A 22500-nucleotide genomic window follows, 5' to 3' on the forward strand; every position below is an offset into this window, starting at 1 on the left:
AAACTACACACCTGCAGCTACACAAACTGAACCTACACACACTGAAACTACACACTGCAGCCACACACACTGAAACTACACACCTGCAGCTACACACACTGAACCTACACACACTGAAACTACACACTGCAGCCACACACACTGAAACTACACACCTGCAGCTACACACTGAACCCACACACACTGAAACCACACACTGCAGCCACACACACTGCAGCCACACACTGAAACCACACACTGCAGCCACACACTGCAGCCACACACACTGCAGCCACACACTGCAGCCACACACACTGAAACCACACACTGCAGCCACACACACTGAACCTACACACACTGCAGCTTAAACTATTCTTCTTTTTTTTTTTTTTTTTCATATGCGATGTACGCATTGTTTTTTTCCCTGTTTATCAGGATTATTTAGCGCATATTCTGTGTGTGTGTGTGTGTGTGTGTGTGTGTGTGTGTGCGTAGCAATTCCGTACACTCGGCCTTGATGTTTCTGATCATTCAGTATAGTTTGTTTAATAATCACGTGATGCAGTGCAGTGATGTAACCACACATCATTTCCTGTTTCAGACAGGAAGTGGAGCAGCAGCAGACCCGGGCGGTGCGTCAGTCACACAGAGCAGAGGAGCTGGAGGGCGTGCTGGCCGGAGTAAAGGTCAAAGTTCAGGGTCTGGAGGACTCCATCATCAGTAAAGCAGCACAGCAACAGGGACGAGTTCAGCAACTGCAACATGACAAGACAGATGCCGAGGTGCAAAACACACACACACACACACACACACACACACACACACACACACACACACACCATTGCATTACAAGGCAGGATGAAGGATAGGACATAACTCAGGAAATAATGTTTATGTGTGTGTAGATGCGCTGTGAGGTTCTGCAGCAGCAGCTCAGTGAGCAGGTGTCTCAGGTGTGTGAGCTGCAGAAGAAACTCCAGCTCACTGTGAAGCAGGAGGAGAAACGCATCTCTCACCAGAACCAAACCTTCCAACAGTTCCTCAGTCGCTCGGCTCGATTACACTCACCTACTGATCAACTGTAAATACACACACACACACTCACACACTCACACACACACACACACACTCACACACACACTCTCACAGCTTGATTACACTCACCTACTGATCAACTGTAACACACACACACTCACACACACACTCACACACACACACACACACACACACACACACTCTCACAGCTCGATTACACTCACCTACTGATCAACTGTAAATACACACACACTCACAGACACTCACACACACACTCACAGCTCGATTACACTCACCTACTGATCAACTGTAAATACACACACACTCACAGACACTCACAGACACACACTCTCACAGCTCAATTACACTCACCTGCTGATCAACTGTAAATACACACACTCTCACACACACACTCACAGACACTCTCACACACACTCACAGACACTCTCACACACTCACACACACTCACACACACTCTCACACACACACACACACACTCACACACACACTCACAGACACACACTCTCACAGCTCGAATTACACTCACCTACTGATCAACTGTAAATACACACACACACTCACACACACACTCACACACACACTCACACACACACACACACACACACACACACACTCACAGCTCGATTACACTCACCTACTGATCAACTGTAAATACACACACACTCACAGACACTCACAGACACACACTCACAGCTCGAATTACACTCACCTACTGATCAACTGTAAATACACACACTCAGACACACTCACAGACACACACTCTTACACACACTCACAGACACTCACAGACACACACTCTCACACACACTCACAGACACTCACAGACACACACTCACAGCTCGAATTACACTCACCTGCTGATCAACTGTAAACACACACTCACAGACACTCACACACACACTCACAGACACTCTCACACACACCTCACACACACACTCACACACACTCACACACACACTCACACACACACTCTCACAGCTCGAATTACACTCACCTACTGATCAACTGTAACACACACACACTCACGCTCTCACACACACTCACACACACTCACTCACAGCTTGAATTACACTCACCTACTGATCAACTGTAAATACACACACACTCACACACACACTCTCACAGCTCGATTACACTCACCTACTGATCAACTGTAAATACACACACACTCACACACACACTCTCACACACACTCACACACACTCACACACACACTCACACACACTCACACACACACTCACAGACACTCACACACACTCACACACACCTCACACACACACACTCACACACACCACACACACACACACACACTCTCACAGCTCGATTACACTCACCTACTGATCAACTGTAAATACACACTCACACACTCACACACACACACTCACACACACTCTCACACACACACTCACAGACACTCTCACACACACACTCACACACACTCACACACACACACACACACTCACACACACACTCACACACACTCACAGCTCGAATTACACTCACCTACTGATCAACTGTAAATACACACACACCACACACACACTCACAGCTCGAATTACACTCACCTACTGATCAACTGTAAACACACACACTCACTCACACACACTCTCACACACACTCACTCACAGCTCGATTACACTCACCTACTGATCAACTGTAAACACACACACACTCACACACACTCTCACAGCTCGATTACACTCACCTACTGATCAACTGTAAATACACACACACACACACACACACTCACAGCTCGATTACACTCACCTACTGATCAACTGTAAATACACACACACTCACGCTCTCACACACTCACACACACTCACTCACAGCTCGATTACACTCACCTACTGATCAACTGTAAATACACACACACTCACGCTCACACACACTCACACACACTCTCACAGCTCGATTACACTCACCTACTGATCAACTGTAAACACACACACACACACACTCACAGACACACACTCACAGCTTGAATTACACTCACCTACTGATCAACTGTAAATACACACACACTCACACACACACACACTCTCACAGCTCTATTACACTCACCTACTGATCAACTGTAAATACACACACTCACACACACTCACAGACACACACTCACAGCTCGATTACACTCACCTACTGATCAACTGTAAATACACACACACTCACACACACTCACACACACTCACAGACACACTCTCACAGCTCGATTACACTCACCTACTGATCAACTGTAAACACACACACACACACACACACACTCACACACACACACACACACACTCTCACAGCTCGATTACACTCACCTACTGATCAACTGTAACACACACACACACACACACTCACACACACTCACACACACACTCTCACAGCTCGATTACACTCACCTACTGATCAACTGTAAACACACACACACACTCACGCTCACACACACTCTCACACACACTCACAGCTCGATTACACTCACCTACTGATCAACTGTAAACACACACTCACACACACACACACTCTCACACACTCACACACACTCACAGCTCGATTACACTCACCTACTGATCAACTGTAAATACACACACACACACACTCTCACACACTCTCACACACACTCTCACACACACCTCACACACACTCTCACACACGCTCACAGCTCGATTACACTCACCTACTGATCAACTGAAAATACACACACACACACACTCTCACACACACTCACAGCTCTATTACACTCACCTACTGATCAACTGAAAATACACACACACACACACACACACACACACACACATTCTCACAGCTCGATTACACTCACCTACTGATCAACTGTAAACACACACACACACACACACACACACACTCACACACACTCTCACAGCTCGATTACACTCACCTACTGATCAACTGTAAACACACACACTCACACACTCTCACACACACACACACACACACTCACAGCTCGATTACACTCACCTACTGATCAACTGTAAATACACACACTCACACACACACTCACAGCTCTATTACACTCACCTACTGATCAACTGTAAATACACACACTCACACACTCTTACACACACTCCCAGCTCAATTACACTCACCTACTGATTAACTGTAAATACACACACACACACACACACACACACACTCACTCACAGCTCGATTACACTCACCTACTGATCAACTGAAAATACACACACACACACACTCACACACACACACACGCTCACAGCTCGATTACACTCACCTACTGATCAACTGTAAATACACACACTCACACACACACACACTCCCAGCTCGATTACACTCACCTACTGATTAACAGTAAATACACACACACTCACTCACAGCTCGATTACACTCACCTACTGATCCACTGAAAATACACACACACACACACACACACACACACACACACACACACACACACACACACACACACACTCACAGCTCGATTACACTCACCTACTGATCAACTGTAAATACACACACACACACACACACACACACATGAACACAGTGTGTTATACTCTGGTGTGTTTGGTTTCTGCAGGATACTGGACATCATTTGCAGTTATGAATCACAGCTGCAGGAGAAACTGAAGTGAGTAGAAACCCAGGTGTGTGTGCGTGTGTTCTGATGCTCATGTTCACGGCTTATGTGTTAGGGGTATTGATTGTGCATTAGTTCCCTGTGTGTGTGTGTGTGATATGCAGGAGGTGTCGAAGATGCAGTGTGTGCAACAGTGACTCATCTGATTCACAGCCACACAACACCAACACATCGGAGTTACACTCCTCCAGCTACACAATCCTGCTTAAGGTATTCACACACACACACACACACACACACACACACACACACACACACACACACTCTCTCACTCTCCCTTTCTCTTTCTATCTGCCTCTTCTTCAGTCAGACTATCTCTCCTACAAGGTTTTAATGGTGTGTGTGTGTGTGTGTGTGTGTGTATGCTCTCTCAGTCGTATCAGGAGCAGTTGAAGAAGACTAAAGCGCAGCGTGAAGATTTGAGATCAAAGGTTCAGCGTCTCAGACAGGATCTCGACTCCAGGTTCTACATTTCTGTTTTCTGTTTATCTCCCGAATTCCACTGAGGTGTTACAGCGTTCCTCATCCTCCAATCAGAAAGCTCAAATTGCAAACAGGAAGTGATGTCGAGCACATATGTAAATTTTGTGTGTGTGTGTGTCTGTTAGGCCGAATATGAAGGAGCTGAAGTGGTGTAAACAGCAGTTGAGAAGGATGGAGAATCTCATGCAGCAGAATAATGTCAGGTATTTACACACTACACACTCAGGTATCTCTACACACTACACACTCGGGTATCTCTCCGCACTACGCACTCGGGTATCTCTACACAACACACTCGGGTATCTCTACACAACACACTCGGGTATCTCTACACAACACACTCGGGTATCTCTACACACTATACACTCGGGTATCTCTACACAACACACTCAGGTATCTCTCACACAACACACTCGGGTATCTCTCCGCACAACACATTTGGGTATCTCTCCGCACAACACACTCGGGTATCTCTCCGCACCACACACTCGGGTATCTCTACACACTACACACTCGGGTATCTCTCCGCACCACACACTCGGGTATCTCTCCGCACCACACACTCGGGTATCTCTCCGCGCCACACACTCGGGTATCTCTACGCACCACACACTCGGGTATCTCTCCGCACAACACACTCGGGTATCTCTCAGCACTACACACTCGGGTATCTCTACGCACAACACACTCGGGTATCTCTACACAACACACTCGGGTATCTCTACACAAAACACTCGGGTGTGTACACACAATGTGGCCTCTCTTAACAGAACCACTGGTTTTGTACACTGTGGGTTTATTGTACTTGTGTTTGAAGGTCAGTTCAGATGAAGAAACCTGAAGATCCGACGAGTTCCATCACTGAGACACAGCGATACCTCACTGAGAGCCAGAGATGCATCACGGTAAACATTTTATACACACACACACACACACACACACACACACACACACACACCTTAATGTATATACACACACACACACACACACACACAGATGTATACACACACACACGGATATACGCACACATACATACATACACATGAATGTACGCACACACAGACACACACATATGGATGTACGCACACACAGACACACACATATGGATGTACGCACACACAGACACACACATATGGATGTACAGACACAGACACACACACACACACACAGAGAAGCGAGTTTTATTCCTCTTATATGGTAGCAAACTACAAACAATTATTTTTAAATAAAAAAGTCACATTTTATCCATTTCTATGTACTTTTTTTGTTCATGATTGAAGGTGGCTCCTTTCGTCCTTTATGTTATAGCAGCTATAAACTCTTAGTCCCTCAGCAGGATCTTAGTTGCACTGAAGACTCCTTCCATAAATCTTATTAAACTCACAGCAAATGTTGCATCCTCTGAGCAAACTGTTACTATAGGAACGTTAACTAGCGCGTGTAAAATGAATCCGCACCTTCCGACCAATCATGGTCCAGAATTCAGCTGCACTGTGTGAGTGATGGAGTGTGTCTCCTGTTTGACGTGATGTTACAGGAGATCTGCTCGGAGCTGAAGGTGCAGGACGTCGGCGACGTAGTGGCTGCAGTTAAGGCACGCTGCAGAGAAGCGGAGTCAGCGCTCCGACTCGAGAAGGTCAATCCACGTTTATTGCTCGGTGTGATGGTTTGGATTAAATATGATCTCATTAAATCTTAAATCTCATTCACATTATCGTAATGTTTCATGGTGCAGATCCTCAGTGACATCACAGACATCCTGACCAATCCGAGAGCCTCGCTGGCGTCGCCTCAGAGACCCGGGGATGGCGCCAGCTCGGAGCTGGAGCGGCTCGTTCCTACGCTGGAGACGTGGAGCCGACAGCTCGGAGCTCTGCCGGTCAGTCTCGCACACACCACGCGTGTGACGTTTCTCTGAGACGCACTCACGTTAAAGCTTAGCACCAACATCTGCTCCGTCAGGATCTGCAGCGCTCCGTTAGCAGGTTGAAGAAGAGGCTGTTGCCGTGGCAGCCGGAGGACGGAGCCGGGTTTATTGAGCCCGAGTGCGTGAAGGTGGAGGACGTGAAGCTCATGGTGGACATGCTGCTGAACGAGACTGCTCCAGACGACACGGTGCTTTTATTGCTTTGTTTTTCCATTGTTCTAACTTTAATATCTACGAAAAGCAGTTGTTTTTTTCTCATGTTTTTACGTTTACACGTTTGTGTGTGTGTGTGTGTGTGTGTGTGTGTAGGTGTTGCGCACTCCTACGAAGCCCACGCTGCAGGCGATGGTGTCTCACTTTCAGAAACTCTTTGACGTTCCGAGTCTGCGCGGTGTTTACCCGAGAATGAACGAGGTCTACACGCGTCTGGCCGAGATGAACAACGCCATGAGGAACTTGCGAGACATCCTGGACATGGGTATATGATGCAGATGTTGAGATCTGTTGTTACTATAGCAACCGTAAATCCTTCAGCCGACGTACTTTAACGTGTGATGTTACAGATCCGAAGTGTAAATTCTCAGATGTTATAAAACCTGTGGAAAATTATTTTTATCTAATAAAATAAAATAAATTGGATGAGAGAAACGCTGCACCGTCGGGGCGGAAACATTTCACCTGCTGCAGTGCATTGTGGGATTGGGAGAAAATAATGTATTAGTTTCTTGTGTACTGTAAGTCTGACTTTCATGAGTGTGTGTGTGTGTGTGTGTGTGTGTGTGTGTGTGCTCGCGCGCTAGATGAAAGAGCGCCCCCTGGTGACGTGGTGAACACAGTGGCCAAAGTAATGACTCGAGATTTTTCCTTTCAAAACCCACACGAGTTGCTCGGAACCAGTGACATAGACAGGTACATACACACACACACACACACACACACACACACACAAATAGTGTAGTATTATAAGTGTTTTACATTCTGTTTTCCAAATGTTTGATAAAACGTCTCTCTGTTTTAATTATTTTAATTTTAAATTTGTGTGGATTGTATTTACTTAAAATTAACTCGTGTGTGTGTGTGTGTGTGTGTGTGTGTGTGTGTGTGTGTCATACTGTCTTTCTCTTTTCAGCATTATAGTGAAGCTGAAGGAACACGAGGAATTTTTTCCTGCATTTCACTCACTGGTTCTCGACCTGCTGAACACCCTGGGTATGTATATACACACACACACACACACACACACACACACACACACACTCTTCTACATTCTTTGTCAAATTTTATATATTAATGTTCAAGTCTTCTTTATTATGAACACATTTATATACTAATATAATCAGCTAATTGTGTGTGTGTGTGGTCTGTCCTCACAAGGACAGAGCTCTTACCGTAGATGAATTATGTTTCTCTAGAACCTAGTGAGATAAACCTTGAGAGCAGGTGTGTGATGGTCATGGTGTGTGTGTGTGTGTGTTTGCAGGTGCTGAGAGTTTGGATGATATTCTCCCCCGAGTCAGGACTCTGAAGTCGATGACTGAGTGAGAAACGTGTTTGGTTTCTGCTCTGTGCACGTGATGATGACGTGACCGGTGCTGAGACGCGTGCGAGAGTCTGTGTGTGTTTTATTGAAGAACGTGTCTCGAGTAAATCGTAGGAGCACCAGTGTGACCTGTACAGTTCCTCAGTGTGAATTAAACTTCTTTATAGAACAATTCCTTATTTATCCTTCTGATTTCTCTCAAGAAAAAATCTGCATTCTGTTTCATTTAATTCAGCATTCGCTCAGCGTCTCACTTCCCCCCTCACCCCCACCCTGCTGACATCAGATTCTCAGTTCCAGCATATAAATAATGCTGTCTGTTCACGTACTTCAGTGACGTGACCCCTGAATCAGAGCTGCCACGTGTCACATAAATATCAGGATGTAAATAAATAAAGGTTCCAATTAAAACTCCAGTAATAAGGCAGCAGCAGCAGCAGACCTGCGTTAGCGTTAGCGTCCATCACGCCGCGAGGGTGCGTGTGTGGCGTCTCGGTCGGGTGCGTGTCCTCTGAGCCGCCGCATGATGAGGCTGCCGGACGGCGCGTTGGTGATCAGCGTCCCGGCGAAGGTGTGCGTGTCCCTCAGGATGTGGACGGTGAGTCTGCAGGAAGCGACGTCCTCGATGTGGAAGCCGGAGTGACGTCCCTGATCCGCCTCGAGAACCTGATCATGTGACAGTGGGCCGAAATACTGACGGGACAAAAAGAGGTGGAGTTTTGTTTTAGTTTTAGTCTTTAAAAATGATACTTTAAAACAAATCAATTCTCTTTATATTAATCCACAGGGTTTAAACTGCATTTCTTTTTTCAGTGGTAGATTTCCACAGACAGTTTAGAAGCTTGAGAATTGGAGGACATCTCCATAAAATAAATCAGGATCTTCCCTGTAGGGAAAATGTGCCTGAGTGTCCCCATGTTCCTGAACCTCCATTTTTCATAGGTACTCACGGCTCTTCCAGACGAGGGGTCGATGAAGTCAGCCCAGTATCCTCCTCTCCACAACAGGAAACAGATCTCTTTGGCACCGTTAATAAACTACACACACACAGGGAACATTCATTTAGTGTTTAGTGTAAGATTTGTTATAGTTCAGGAACATTTTAGACGCATGTTCATTCATAACCAAAATCTGGGATCAGATCAATTCAATGTGCCAAGTTATTTTTCCCCACTGATTTAACACCTGATCCTTCTACTGATCAACAGTTACTTCAACCTGCTGTTCTGCTTTCACATCAAACTGAAAAAAATAAATCAATAATCTCTCAATTAGTGGTGGAGAAAAGAAGAAAATAAAAGACGGGCCAAAAAGTGAAGGTTTTTTTTGCATTTATTCTTTCGCAAAAGAGTCATCATTCCTTCCCTCTGGTCCATAACTATCTTTGTTCCTATCACAAGGTTCTAAGCCGGCGTCTGTTTGAATATTGCTCTGCTGTTTGCTTCACACACTCCGCAACACTCAGAACCTTCCACGCAACTGCATTTATCTGCTGCAGACCTGATGGGTTCAAACCAGCAACCTCTCAAGCCAAAGCTCATCCATATGAGCCACAGGAGGTCACAAAGGGTCTGTTCCTAAATTCTAACCGCGTCATAGAACATGAGGTTAAACCAAGACACTCAGGTAGAGAACGCACGTCTACACGCATGAACAGTATGATTTCAAACGATGAGCTCAGAGATGTGAGGTCTGAGCTTCACCAGTCCATGTTCAGTCTCTGGCATGAATTCTGCAGTGTGTAGGTGAGTGTGCTGATGCACGTGTATCTGTCTTTAGGACACGTGACCTGGTGTCTCAGTGGACTGAGTGTCAGAGACTGTTCTCTAGCTCTCTTCAGGGTCGAGTGTAAAGACATGAAAAAACACCTGAAAAAAAGCTCTGATTTTTCAATTACTTCTAGATGACTTTACTTCTGTCCCCGTGTCTTTCTTTCTCCTGCTCACTTTTGGAACCCAATAGAGTCTGTCCTCCCTGGTGGCTCAGTGGGTTAAGGCTGGTGGGTCTCTGTAGACACTGGTGAAGGTTCATGTCCTGCTTCAGGTGATGTATTTATTCTCTTCGTGTCTTTAACATTAATTTCTCTCTGCAGGTATAAAACGAAAGATAAACCCCCCTATAAAAGCAGGTGAGTGTGTGGGACGTGACGGCTTTGTGGTAAAAGCCTTTGCCTCTGGTCTCAGAGGTTGCTGGTTCGAATCCGGCGTGTCCTGACACTGGGTGAGTTGTGAGAATGTCTGTGTGTGGTGAGAGCAGATCAGGTGAGTGGGGGGTGAAAGGAGGAGTGTGATGAGGAGAAGATTGGGGTAAATGGTGCTTCAAAAGCCCAGAAAAAGGTAAAGTGATAGTTTTAGGCAGAAATTTTCCCCTTTAGATGCAAAACTAAGTCGATACTTTTTTCTGTTTTTTCACTGCATAACCCCCTGCCTTCATCTCCTCAGGGGCCGGGGGCAGATGCCCGGATATTGCCCCCTTTCTCAGCTTACGCCCTCCGATACCTTCTCACAGCCTGAACCTTCCACGCAACTCTTTCCAGAACCTTCACGATTCTCGACCCGAACCTTTCACGCAACCGTTTCATATCGGAGAGTCCTGGCCGGGGTTTGAACCAGCAACCTCTCAACCCAGAGGTGAAGCTCATCCAACTGAGCCACAGGATCTCATACTAACAAGCTGTTTTAATGCACATTTCACTTTTTATTCTACAAACTACAACAAACAAAAGCTGAAGCTGAGGATCAAACTTAACTTAAACTAGAAGAACACCCACACTAAATTGAAGGTGAGGCTTGAACCAGGGAGTTCATGCAGCAGAGACCATGATGTTAACCACTACACCACTTGAGGACTGGGACAGAGGCTGCTTATTGGACTTTTGGCTTTAACTTAATGAGCATTTGAGACGTTTTTGAAGAATAATATATGTGGCGCAGAACCTGCTGAGGTCTGAACCTGCAACCTCTCAAAACACGAGACAAGGATCTTATCTGATTGAGCTACAGGATTTTACGCCATCCAGCTGTTTTAATGGACATTTTACTTTTCTATTCAATGACCTGCTACAAACAATGATTGAACCAGGGACTGGGATGTTAAACACCACACCATCTTGGAACAAAAGCAAAATTTACTTACTGCTCTTTTCTTTTCTTCCGTTTTGTTCTATAAACTGAGCGCAAACAAAAAATTAGGTTGCGGCTTGAACCAGGGACTTCGTGCACCACAAACCACAAAGTAACCACACTATACACACAAATGCTTGTGGTAACGTCTGTCAATCAAAAGGGCAGGGTGGATTGTGGGGTTAGTCGGCGTAGGGGCGGTTTATATCAGTGAGATCAGGGACGTGAGGTGAGAGTTTTATCACTGGGCCTCAAGACTCCACTATGAACAGTGACAGAGCCACACCACACAGCTCACTTTTAGACCTCCTACAAGTCCTGCTTTCTCAATGAGGGTAAACACCAATCTGTGTGTGTGTGTGTGTGTGTGTGTGTGTGTGTGTACAGATCTACATTTATTTACAGGCTGAACAAATCAAATATTTACGGTGAGTCTGCAGGAAGCGGCGTCCTCGATGTGGAAGCGGAGTGACGCCCTGATCCGCCTCGAGAACCTGATCATGTGACAGTGGGCGAAATACTGACGGGACAAAAAGAGGTGGAGTTTTGTTTTAGTTTTAGTCTTTAAAAATGATACTTTAAAACGAATCAATTCTCTTTATATTAATCCACAGGGTTTAAACTGCATTTCTTTTTTCAGTGGTAGATTTCCACAGACAGTTTAGAAGCTTGAGAATTGGAGGACATCTCCATAAAATAAATCAGGATCTTCCCTGTAGGGAAAATGTGCCTGAGTGTCCCCATGTTCCTGAACCTCCATTTTTCATAGGTACTCACGGCTCTTCCAGACGAGGGGTCGATGAAGTCAGCCCAGTATCCTCCTCTCCACAACAGGAAACAGATCTCTTTGGCACCGTTAATAAACTACACACACACAGGGAACATTCATTTAGTGTTTAGTGTAAGATTTGTTATAGTTCAGGAACATTTTAGACGCATGTTCATTCATAACCAAAATCTGGGATCAGATCAATTCAACGTGCCAAGTTATTTTTCCCCACTGATTTAACACCTGATCCTTCTACTGATCAACAGTTACTTCAACCTGCTGTTCTGCTTTCACATCAAACTGAAAAAAATAAATCAGTAATCTCTCAATTAGTGGTGGAGAAAAGAAGAAAATAAAAGACGGGCCAAAAAGTGAAGGTTTTTTTTGCATTTATTCTTTCGCAAAACAGTCATCATTCCTTCCCTCTGGTCCATAACCATCTTTGTTCCTATCACAAGGTTCTAAGCCGGCGTCTGTTTGAATATTGCTCTGCTGTTTGTTTCACACACTCCAACACTCAGAACCTTCCACGCAACTGCATTTATCTGCTGCAGACCTGATGGGTTCAAACCAGCAACCTCTCAAGCCAAAGCTCATCCAAATGAGCCACAGGAGGTCACAAAGGGTCTGTTCCTAAATTCTAACCGTCATAGAACATGAGGTTAAACCAAGACACTCAGGTAGAGAACGCACGCTCACACGCATGAACAGTATGATTTCAAACGATGAGCTCAGAGATGTGAGGTCTGAGCTTCACCAGTCCATGTTCAGTCTCTGGCATGAATTCTGCAGTGTGTAGGTGAGTGTGCTGATGCACGTGTATCTGTCTTTAGGACACGTGACCTGGTGTCTCAGTGGACTGAGTGTCAGAGACTGTTCTCTAGCTCTCTTCAGGGTCGAGTGTAAAGACATGAAAAAACACCTGAAAAAAAGCTCTGATTTTTCAATTACTTCTAGATGACTTTACTTCTGTCCCTGTGTCTTTCTTTCTCCTGCTCACTTTTGGAACCCAATAGAGTCTGTCCTCCCTGGTGGCTCAGTGGGTTAAGGCTGGTGGGTCTCTGTAGACACTGGTGAAGGTTCATGTCCTGCTTCAGGTGATGTATTTATTCTCTTCGTGTCTTTAACATTAATTTCTCTCTGTTTCATTGTCTTAATGTCTCAAATGTTAATTTAGTCAAAAAATAATATATTTGGAATATATTTGGTCTCAAAACACAAGACAGGGAACAAATAAAAACTAAAGCTCAGGCTTCAGGGACATCAAGCTCAAAAGATCGTGATGGGAACCATTACACCGTCCTGGGAGGAGCATGAAATGTGCTTACTGGCCTTTTGTCTTAGAAATAAATAAATAAATAAATAAATAAATAAATAAAAGATGTGTGCTGTGATTTCTCTCAGTAACATGACGTATAACTATGAGAACATTGCCCTCTTGTTTCAACCCTCACAACACTCCAACTTCCAAACCACCGGCTGCGTTTATCTCCTGCACACCTGGCTGGGGTTTGTACTAGCGACTTCTCAAGCCAGAGGCAAATCCCAACTAATTAAACCACTGGACCTCATACTCACAACTGATTTGAACAAAAACAAGTCCAAACTCAGATATATGAAAACAGAGACATCAGGCACCAGAGACTGTGAGGCAACATTACTCAACTCATGTAGACTTCAACCCCTAAAGCTAGAAGAATATAAGACAGACAACTGCCCCAAAAGAAGAGTCCATGCTATAAGCCTCTGGTGGCAGAACTGGTTAAATCCTGCACATCTTTTTGATGGTTTCAGTCAGAGTTCAAGTCTGAATATGGGGGATGTCTCTTTATTTATACAATTTGCTTTTATATTTTCTCAAAAATCTTGTGTAGATCTGAGGCTACACAAAAAGAATCACAACCACTGGTCAAAGTAGTGACGTACAACCCCACTGTAGCAGTGTCACCCTTTATCTAAACTTCTTCAACAGTGAAGCAGCTGCTCAGAACCTACACATCATGAGTCGCTAGAAATCCCCCCAGAATCCGTCTGGATAAAGTTAAGGCTCTGCTTTCCTGTGACTGAAACCCAACAGTGTGTCTGTGAATGTGTGGCTCTACCCAGGTGCTTGGTCCCCACAAATTACTGCCTGTGTGGCTTATTAACAGGTTTATTCAGTTTCTCTTATAACAAATGAATATGATTGATATTTATCATGAATAAATCAGAAGTGTGTGAGACTCACGTTATCTAGCAGCTGTTGTGAGTTCAGTTCGGCCTCGGTAGGATTTCTTTTCTGCTTTACTGTCACCACAGTGATGCCACTGACAGGAAGAGCTGGAAAAAAAGATTCTAACTCTGTGTGTGTGTGTGTGTGTGTGTGTGTGTGTGTGTGTGTGTGTGTTTGGGGGTGGTGGAAGGATGGAAAAAAAAAAAAAAAAAAGGTCACAAATTTGTTTAGTTGTTTATCTGTTAAACTCGATCTGGACTTCATACTAAATATTGATAGTAACTTCTGATCATTTCCCCACAGCACTACAGGAGGGAACGACTATAAAGTGAGAACAGGATCTAACTTTTATCACAAACATTATATATAATAATAAACAGATTACACATACATATTTCACTCTAATCCAATCACATCTCACCCTGTTTCAGCAGTTCAGGACAGGAATGAATAGAACACTCCACATCACAGTGAGTGAAATATTCCTCTGCTTTTACAACTCTCTGAGGCCATACTGATGATTCTTCAGTCTGTAAACACACACACACACACACACACACACACGCACACACGCTGGTCACAATATGTAGATATCATTTTCCAGAAGAAAGGTTCAGTTCAGGTACTGTTCAGGCTCGAGTCAGGTTCAGCAGAGGAGTAGTTCAGGTTTAGTAAAGTAAACACACACACACACACACACACACACACACACACACACACTGAAAGCAGCGCACCTGGTATTCAGTGATGAACTGTGCCAGTACAAACTCATGTCTCTCGCTGCTGGATGGCGCTGTGAGGACGTCAGGAACCATGCGCTGGGTCGGTGCTGTCCTCTGTTCCTCCTCTCCCGTCCCGCCTAGGTGACAGTCAAACCCCACGTTACCTGGTAACTGAAAGCGTTTATCCTGAGGTCCGAAGGGACCCATGGTTTCATCAGGCCACACTGTTCTGGGGCCTACTGTTTACAAACACACACAAACACACACACACACACACCATATTATCTCTGATTCATGTACTTCAGAACTCTACTTCTAAACTGTTGTCATGTGTATGTATGTGTGTGTGTGTGTGTGTGTGTGTGTGTGTGTGTGGTTTACCTGCAGGACGAGATGAAACCACTACATAAGGCTCATCTGATCCTGAAGATCCAGCGGTGGAGAACAATCTCAGTGACCTGACGTTCCGAGTGGCTCTGGCCCACCGGGTAGCTCGTCTGCACAGCACCTGAACAACACACACACACACTCCTGAAACAAATCACACACAAACTACACAGATGTTTAAAAAAACTGCATGCTGATGGGAACAATGACCTCCAGGGATCTGCAGATTTTGATTGATAAGAGTTTGGACTGTAACAGGAAGCAGACTACACACTACAGGAAGCACTCTGGCTTGTGTTTCTCTCTTTAATAGAGATAAAACATCATATCACACTGACACAACCCAGTCATTAGTGTTGCACAAGCCTGTCGGTGTAACGACCAGCACAGGTATCAATAACAACAGGGTACTGGTGGAAAACAGGTTAATGTTGGCTGAAGGAGGAGAAGGAGAGGAGGAAGACGTCTACAGAGACGGCAGGGAAAGGAGCAGTGTAGGGGAGTAGAGGTTCGGGTTGGTACTTTAAATGTTGGTACTATGACGGGTAAAGGGAGAGAGATAGCTGATATGATGGAGAGGAGAAAGGTAGATATGTTGTGTGTTCAGGAGACCAAGTGGAAAGGGAGTAAGAGCAGGAACATTGGAGGTGATTAAACTGTTCTATCATGGTGTGGATGGAAAGAGAAATGGTGTAGGGGGGTTTCTGAAGGAAGAGTACAGTAAGAGTGTAGTGGAGGTGAAGAGAGTTTCTGATAGAGTGATGATCGTGAAGCTGGAAGTTGAAGAGATGATGAATGTTGTCATCAATGCTTTTGCTCCACAAGTTGGCTGTGAGATGGAGGAGAAGGAAACATTCTGGAGTGAGTTAGATGAAGTGGTAGAAGGTGAACCTAGGAATGAAAGATTGGTGATTGGGGCAGGCTTTAATGGAGGAGAGTGAAGACTGAGAGAAGAATACGATGGTGGAAACTGAAAGAGGAAGACTGTAGTGTGAGATGAGGGAAGATGTCAGCTCAGTGGTGGTGGTGAAGAGGTGCTGGATGATTGGGGAACTACTGCAGAAGTGATAAGGAAGACAGCTAGAAAGGTACTTGGTGTGACATCTGGAAATAGATCTAGGGGAGACCTGAGATGTTGTATGGATTAGAGACAGTGGCATTGAGTAAAAGACAGGAGGTGGAGCTGGAGGTAGAAAAGCTGAAGATGTTGAGAAGTTCGTTGGGAGTGACGACAATGGACAGGATTAGAAACGAGTTTATAAGAGGGACAGAGCATGTAGGACGTTTTGGAGACAAGGTGAGGGAGGTGAGATTGAGATGGTTTGGACATGTGCAGAGGAGGGACATGGGGTATATCTTTATAAAGACGAGTATGGGAGTGGAAATGAGACTCACACTCGTCATTCTGGTGGCTGCGTCCTGCTCCTGTTACACCCTGCACACACAATTAATAACACGCTTTATTACACATTTATAAATGCTGTTCATCCACTTCAGAAAATTACTCAACACTGAGTAAAAGTGATCTGTATATTATTATTTAACTTTTTTAACATCATTTCTGTGCTCATATCCAAAAACAGGGAACAGGTTGAGAAACTCTCTGCCTTGTTTTTTACTTTGACTAAAAACATTATTATTTTAAATGATGTAAAACGTTCATAAATACTGTATTTACACTAATATATTACACAACTCTAATATATTCTGATCCTTCATCTCCTGGTGTTTATTCCAAAACATTAGCTATTAGAAATGTAGTAATTACAACTGTTAACATCTGAATAAAACACTGATATTCTCCACCACCATCATTCAAACCTACTTCATTTAATCGCACAGATGAAATGACAATGTTTTTGATTTACTACTGTTTTTTTTCCCCCTTAAACACAAACACTTCACACTTAGCAAACATGCTCCCCTCGGATATTACATCATCTGACTTATCAAAGCAGAACAAAGTGAAACATGGGCCATTAAAGCAGTTTCACACTTTCATAATTCCCAGATATATTCCCCTCTGTATTTTACTCCAAAATAATAAACCCTCATAATAAACCCTTATAATAAACCCTACCTGAAACTCGGACATAAACACTAGGGTGTTGTATTTGATCGCGTTTGTCGTGTAAAATAAAAGACTTCAAAAGGAATTAAAGGCACTAAACAGTCGCGTGAGGTACGAAGTGTAATAACGTGTACTTTAAATGACTATTAAAATAAATAGAGAAATAAAAACGTACACAATGTTCTCGGAAAACGAGCTGCTAGTACCCTGCTCCTCTCCCCTCCCCTCCCTCCCCTCCCCCCGCACACGTCCCGCCGAACACGTGACCGGAAAAAGATAGAATAAGAGTTCGAATCGAGCTCAATTTATTGCGAATCTGTTCGTACGAATAACAAATATATGTTGTTGTATTATTATTTATTACAAACAACAATCTATTGTTAGGTTGTAAATATTACAAAAACCAAACCTAAGCTTTAATAAAAAAATGTAATAAAATAAAAGAACTCTAATATCGAAAGTTACTGAGGAACACAAGAACTTTGAGCACGGATTTGGACTGTAATTAATATTAATGGTTCAGGACCACAGGTTGCATGAACAGGACACTTCAACAATGACAGAACTTTAATGAAGGACATTTGTAGTTGAGGATGAGGATGAATTTCTTCCTCATGCGGTCTCAGGGAGTTTTTTCTTGCCACTGACTCCATCATTAGGCACAGACTTATAGGCAGGATCATATACATTCAGAGTTTATAACCTCTTTATCTCTGTGAAGCTGATTTTAAACACTGTCCATTGTTGCACTTGTTATTAGAGCAATAGAAATAAAAATGAATTGAAATATATATGAAATAATACAATACAACATGAAATACTAAAATATATTATACAATAAATTACAAACAAAAACATCATATACTAACACACTATAATGCTTTATATAAATGTATTTCATTTTGATTAAAGTTGAAATGAAGTGACTTTATTCACTTTCCTGGTCTTCAGTAAGAACTTCAGCAGGAGGTAATAAAGTGCTTAATGTCTGGATGTTCCTACAGGAATCTGTTTTGCATTAAAAGAAAAGTATCTGCTAAAGTACACTTTTATTTTGTATACTAAAGATCTATTTTTAAATAATCTCTATAATGAATGAGAAATGAAAGTGTTACAGAGGTGTGATAGTTTCTCAGTAACACAGGAAACTGGGGTATTTATTCATTTGCCTTCTGTGAAGATACATATTTACATGGGCTGGAGTGAAAGATCACCTGCTATAGATCTTTGACCTCAACCACCTCAGGCCTCCTCATGTCACCTACATGACCTGCAGTACCTGACTGGACTGAATGAGTACAATCTCCACAAGCACAAGAGTGGAGGTTTTTATAACAGCAAATGGGGATAAAATGGAATGTTCAAAAAGGAGCACATACTAATCTTAGAGTTCACAAACGTTCAGCAATATATTGTATGCTCATATGTGCTTTGCTTACCAAATCAGGAGATTAGTTCCACACGCTTCTACTGGCTGAGGTGTGCAGAGGTGTCCTAACCTTTTCTCAGTCATTTTTGACACATTTGTGTAGATGAAGAAGAACCAGACTGGCTAGACTGGACCTTGGAGGGTTCAGAGCACAGCATGCTAAACAAATAAAAATATAGATAGATAAACAAACCGGAGTCATTGGAGGTTTTTATTCACATCTCAAGTCTGAATTTCGTTTCTTTACCTGAAAGCTTGAGAGATATTTATACAGTAAAGAAGAGCAATCAGACGGGAGGGAATCAGGACTACTGTAAAGTACCTCTGGAGATCCTTGGTGTTCAATTACAATACAGCGTAAGTAAAATTCACATTAATTAACCAATTAATAAATAAACTGTCCCTATAAAACTGCAGACGCAGTAAAGCATGACCTCTTTAAATAAAGAATGATCGATCCAAATCACACAGAATAAACAATGATCACTCATCACACACACAACAACCCTTGGCAGATCGCTTACATTTACACGTCCTAATTCATGTGTTCAATAAAAGAAAAACACCAAATATGGTTAAAAAATAAATAAATTAATTAAGATTATAATTTAAAAATAAGATTAAAAACATAATTTCTCATATATCCACCTTTTAATGAACCGAATGAAGTGAGAATATTTTCAGGGCCGAAGTTCTTCATCAGTGAGGATTCATTATTATTTTATAACTGGTTGATTAATTGCAAATAATTGTGATTATCCATGATCAAAATAAATTATAAAATCGTAAAATGCAACAAGCGAAAGAATAAAAACCCAGCCAGCGAATCCGAGACTCCTGGTGTTAAAGCACAAGCACATACTTCAACACCGTTACACGTTTAAAATAACACTTAAATAACATAATAACAGGAGATATAACATTTCTGTTACACAAAAGTATCAAGGCCACGACGCAGCGCAGAACAAAAACAGAATAATGAGGTACAGTTGAGAGATGCCTGGGGATGTGTGGGAACAGTAATATGCTGAATAGTTCAAACAGACATGTGCTGTCGTTTTTCTCCTCTCTCTCTCTCTCTCTCTCTCTCTCTCTCTTTTTCTCTGTCATGGTGTGAGGGAGAACTGGTCCTGTTCAATGGGTTTTTTCACCCAAGCGCCAAGGCCCAATTTCTGGAATGTTTGGATCAGAGTCTGTTTGGCTGATTGGTAATCTGCAGCACCTTGTTTGGCATCATGATATGAAGTGGGTCGAGTCGCTCGGATCCTCAGAGTCTGAGAGAGCTGAGAGAGAAAATGAAAGAGAGAAGAGAATCAAACAAAAGAGTGTAACAATGTGGTAAAGAGTGTAACAGTGTGGTAAAGAGTGTAACAGTGTGGTAAAGAGTGTAACAGTATGATAAAGAGTGTAACAGTATGATAAAGAGTGTAACAGTGTGATAAAGAGTATAACAGTATGATAAAGAGTGTAACAGTATGATAAAGAGTGTAACAGTGTGATAAAGAGTGTAACAGTGTGATAAAGCGTGTAACAGTGTGTTTAAGAGTGTAACAGTGTGGTAAAGAATGTAACAGTGTGATAAAGAGTGTAACAGTATGATAAAAGTGTAACAGTGTGATAAAGAGTGTAACAGTGTGATAAAGAGTATAACAGTATGATAAAGAGTGTAACAGTATGATGAGTGTAACAGTGTGATAAAGAGTGTAACAGTGTGATAAAGCGTGTAACAGTGTGTTTAAGAGTGTAACAGTGTGGTAAAGAATGTAACAGTGTGATAAAGCGTGTAACAGTGTGTTTAAGAGTGTAACAGTGTGATAAAGAGTGTAACAGTATGATAAAGAGTGTAACAGTATGATAAAGAGTGTAACAGTATGATAAAGCGTGTAACAGTGTGGTAAAGAGTGTAACAGTGTGATAAAGAGTGTAACAGTGTGATAAAGAATGTAACAGTGTGATAAAGTGTAACAGTGTGATAAAGAGTGTAACAGTATGATAAAGAGTGTAACAGTATGATAAAAGTGTAACAGTGTGATAAAGAATGTAACAGTGTGATAAAGAATGTAACAGTGTGATAAAGAGTGTAACAGTATGATAAAGAGTGTAACAGTATGATAAAGCGTGTAACAGTGTGGTAAAGAGTGTAACAGTGTGATAAAGAGTGTAACAGTATGATAAAGCGTGTAACAGTGTGATAAAGAGTGTAACAGTATGATAAAGCGTGTAACAGTGTGGTAAAGACTGTAACAGTGTGATAAAGAGTGTAACAGTGTGTAAAGAGTGTAACAGTGTGGTAAAGAGTGTAACAGTGTGATAAAGAGTATAACAGTATGATAAAGAGTGTAACAGTGTGATAAAGAGTGTGACAGTGTGATAAAGAGTGTAACAGTGTGATAAAGAGTGTAACAGTGTGGTAAAGAGTGTAACAGTGTGATAAAGAGTGTAACAGTGTGATAAAGAGTGTAACAGTGTGATAAAGAGTGTAACAGTGTGATAAAGAGTGTAACAGTGTGGTAAAGTGTAACAGTGTGATAAAGAGTGTAACAGTGTGATAAAGAGTGTAACAGTGTGATAAAGAGTGTAACAGTGTGATAAAGAGTGTAACAGTGTGGTAAATAGTGTAACAGTGTGGTAAAGAGTGTAACAGTGTGATAAAGAGTGTAACAGTGTGATAAAGAGTGTAACAGTATGATAAAGAGTGTAACAGTGTGATAAAGAGTGTAACAGTGTGATAAAGAGTATAACAGTATGATAAAGAGTGTAACAGTGTGATAAAGAGTGTAACAGTATGATAAAGAGTGTAACAGTGTGGTAAAGAGTGTAACAGTGTGATAAAGAGTATAACAGTATGATAAAGAGTGTAACAGTGTGATAAAGAGTGTAACAGTGTGATAAAGAGTATAACAGTATGATAAAGAGTGTAACAGTGTGATAAAGAGTGTAACAGTATGATAAAGAGTGTAACAGTGTGGTAAAGAGTGTAACAGTGTGATAAAGAGTGTAACAGTGTGATAAAGAGTGTAACAGAGTGGTAAAGAGTGTAACGTTCTATAAAAAGTGTAAAAGTGTGTTAAAAAGTCTAACAGCTGTACTTTTGTGTGTAGTCGAACCCAGCGGTTGTACAGGGTGTGTTTGCAGAGGTGAGAAGGTCGGCCAAGGTCATCCTTCCCTGTGGTGGCGTTAATGACTTCCAACCCCTGAT

General features: G+C 42.7%; 3 protein-coding genes across 7 annotated transcripts in view; 1 reads left to right on the plus strand and 2 right to left on the minus strand.

Annotated features, from left to right (window-relative positions):
• The window catches only part of cep70 (centrosomal protein 70), a 16625-nt gene extending 7864 nt beyond the window's left edge, over positions 1 to 8761 (plus strand). For both annotated transcript variants that reach the window (XM_046840483.1, XM_046840484.1), the window contains 14 exons: positions 581 to 761; positions 885 to 1060; positions 4580 to 4630; positions 4744 to 4849; positions 5014 to 5102; positions 5248 to 5325; positions 5940 to 6027; positions 6660 to 6758; positions 6858 to 7001; positions 7085 to 7237; positions 7359 to 7527; positions 7850 to 7958; positions 8179 to 8258; positions 8530 to 8761. In XM_046840483.1, coding sequence (XP_046696439.1) covers positions 581 to 761; positions 885 to 1060; positions 4580 to 4630; positions 4744 to 4849; positions 5014 to 5102; positions 5248 to 5325; positions 5940 to 6027; positions 6660 to 6758; positions 6858 to 7001; positions 7085 to 7237; positions 7359 to 7527; positions 7850 to 7958; positions 8179 to 8258; positions 8530 to 8591 — 1585 coding nt within the window. In that variant the 3' untranslated portion in view covers positions 8592 to 8761. The remainder of the gene's footprint in view (positions 1 to 580; positions 762 to 884; positions 1061 to 4579; positions 4631 to 4743; positions 4850 to 5013; positions 5103 to 5247; positions 5326 to 5939; positions 6028 to 6659; positions 6759 to 6857; positions 7002 to 7084; positions 7238 to 7358; positions 7528 to 7849; positions 7959 to 8178; positions 8259 to 8529) is intronic.
• mmadhca (metabolism of cobalamin associated Da) lies at positions 8655 to 19848 on the minus strand. Of its 4 annotated transcripts, none has more exons than XM_046840492.1 (8): positions 19312 to 19848; positions 17197 to 17236; positions 15796 to 15922; positions 15427 to 15653; positions 15114 to 15222; positions 14708 to 14820; positions 12489 to 12575; positions 8655 to 9282 (listed from the first exon to the last, which is right to left on the minus strand). In XM_046840492.1, exons 2-8 carry the CDS (start codon positions 17203 to 17205, stop codon positions 9043 to 9045), a joined length of 912 nt encoding a protein of 303 aa, XP_046696448.1. In that variant the 5' UTR covers positions 17206 to 17236; positions 19312 to 19848; the 3' UTR covers positions 8655 to 9042. The 4 variants fall into 4 exon arrangements, with proteins under 4 accessions (XP_046696448.1, XP_046696447.1, XP_046696449.1 ...); XM_046840491.1 differs by lacking the exon at positions 19312 to 19848 and adding an exon at positions 18048 to 18125; XM_046840493.1 differs by lacking the exon at positions 19312 to 19848 and adding an exon at positions 17882 to 18101 and having other exon boundaries at positions 15427 to 15650.
• A 145-nt stretch (positions 19849 to 19993) lies between these two features.
• adarb1a (adenosine deaminase RNA specific B1a) overlaps positions 19994 to 22500 on the minus strand; it is a 20257-nt gene continuing 17750 nt past the window's right edge. Inside the window, exons 9-10 of the mRNA XM_046840485.1 lie at positions 22391 to 22500; positions 19994 to 20584 (exon numbers count right to left, since the gene is read on the minus strand). The exon at positions 22391 to 22500 is cut by the window's right edge and continues 69 nt beyond it. Coding sequence (XP_046696441.1) covers positions 20408 to 20584; positions 22391 to 22500 — 287 coding nt within the window. The 3' untranslated portion in view covers positions 19994 to 20407. The remainder of the gene's footprint in view (positions 20585 to 22390) is intronic.

The sequence above is a fragment of the Silurus meridionalis genome, chromosome 26, assembly GCF_014805685.1.
Source record: "Silurus meridionalis isolate SWU-2019-XX chromosome 26, ASM1480568v1, whole genome shotgun sequence".
Lineage (NCBI taxonomy): Eukaryota > Metazoa > Chordata > Actinopteri > Siluriformes > Siluridae > Silurus > Silurus meridionalis.

Bases quoted from the DNA above. Each gene is read 5' to 3' on its own strand.
- mmadhca (XM_046840492.1), bottom strand. The intron at 14,821-15,113 runs GTGAGATGTGAT...ACACACACACAG, and splicing joins TCCTGAACTGCTGAAACAGG to AGTTAGAATCTTTTTTTCCA. The intron at 12,576-14,707 runs GTGAGTCTCACA...GTGTGTGTGTAG, and splicing joins CACAACAGCTGCTAGATAAC to TTTATTAACGGTGCCAAAGA.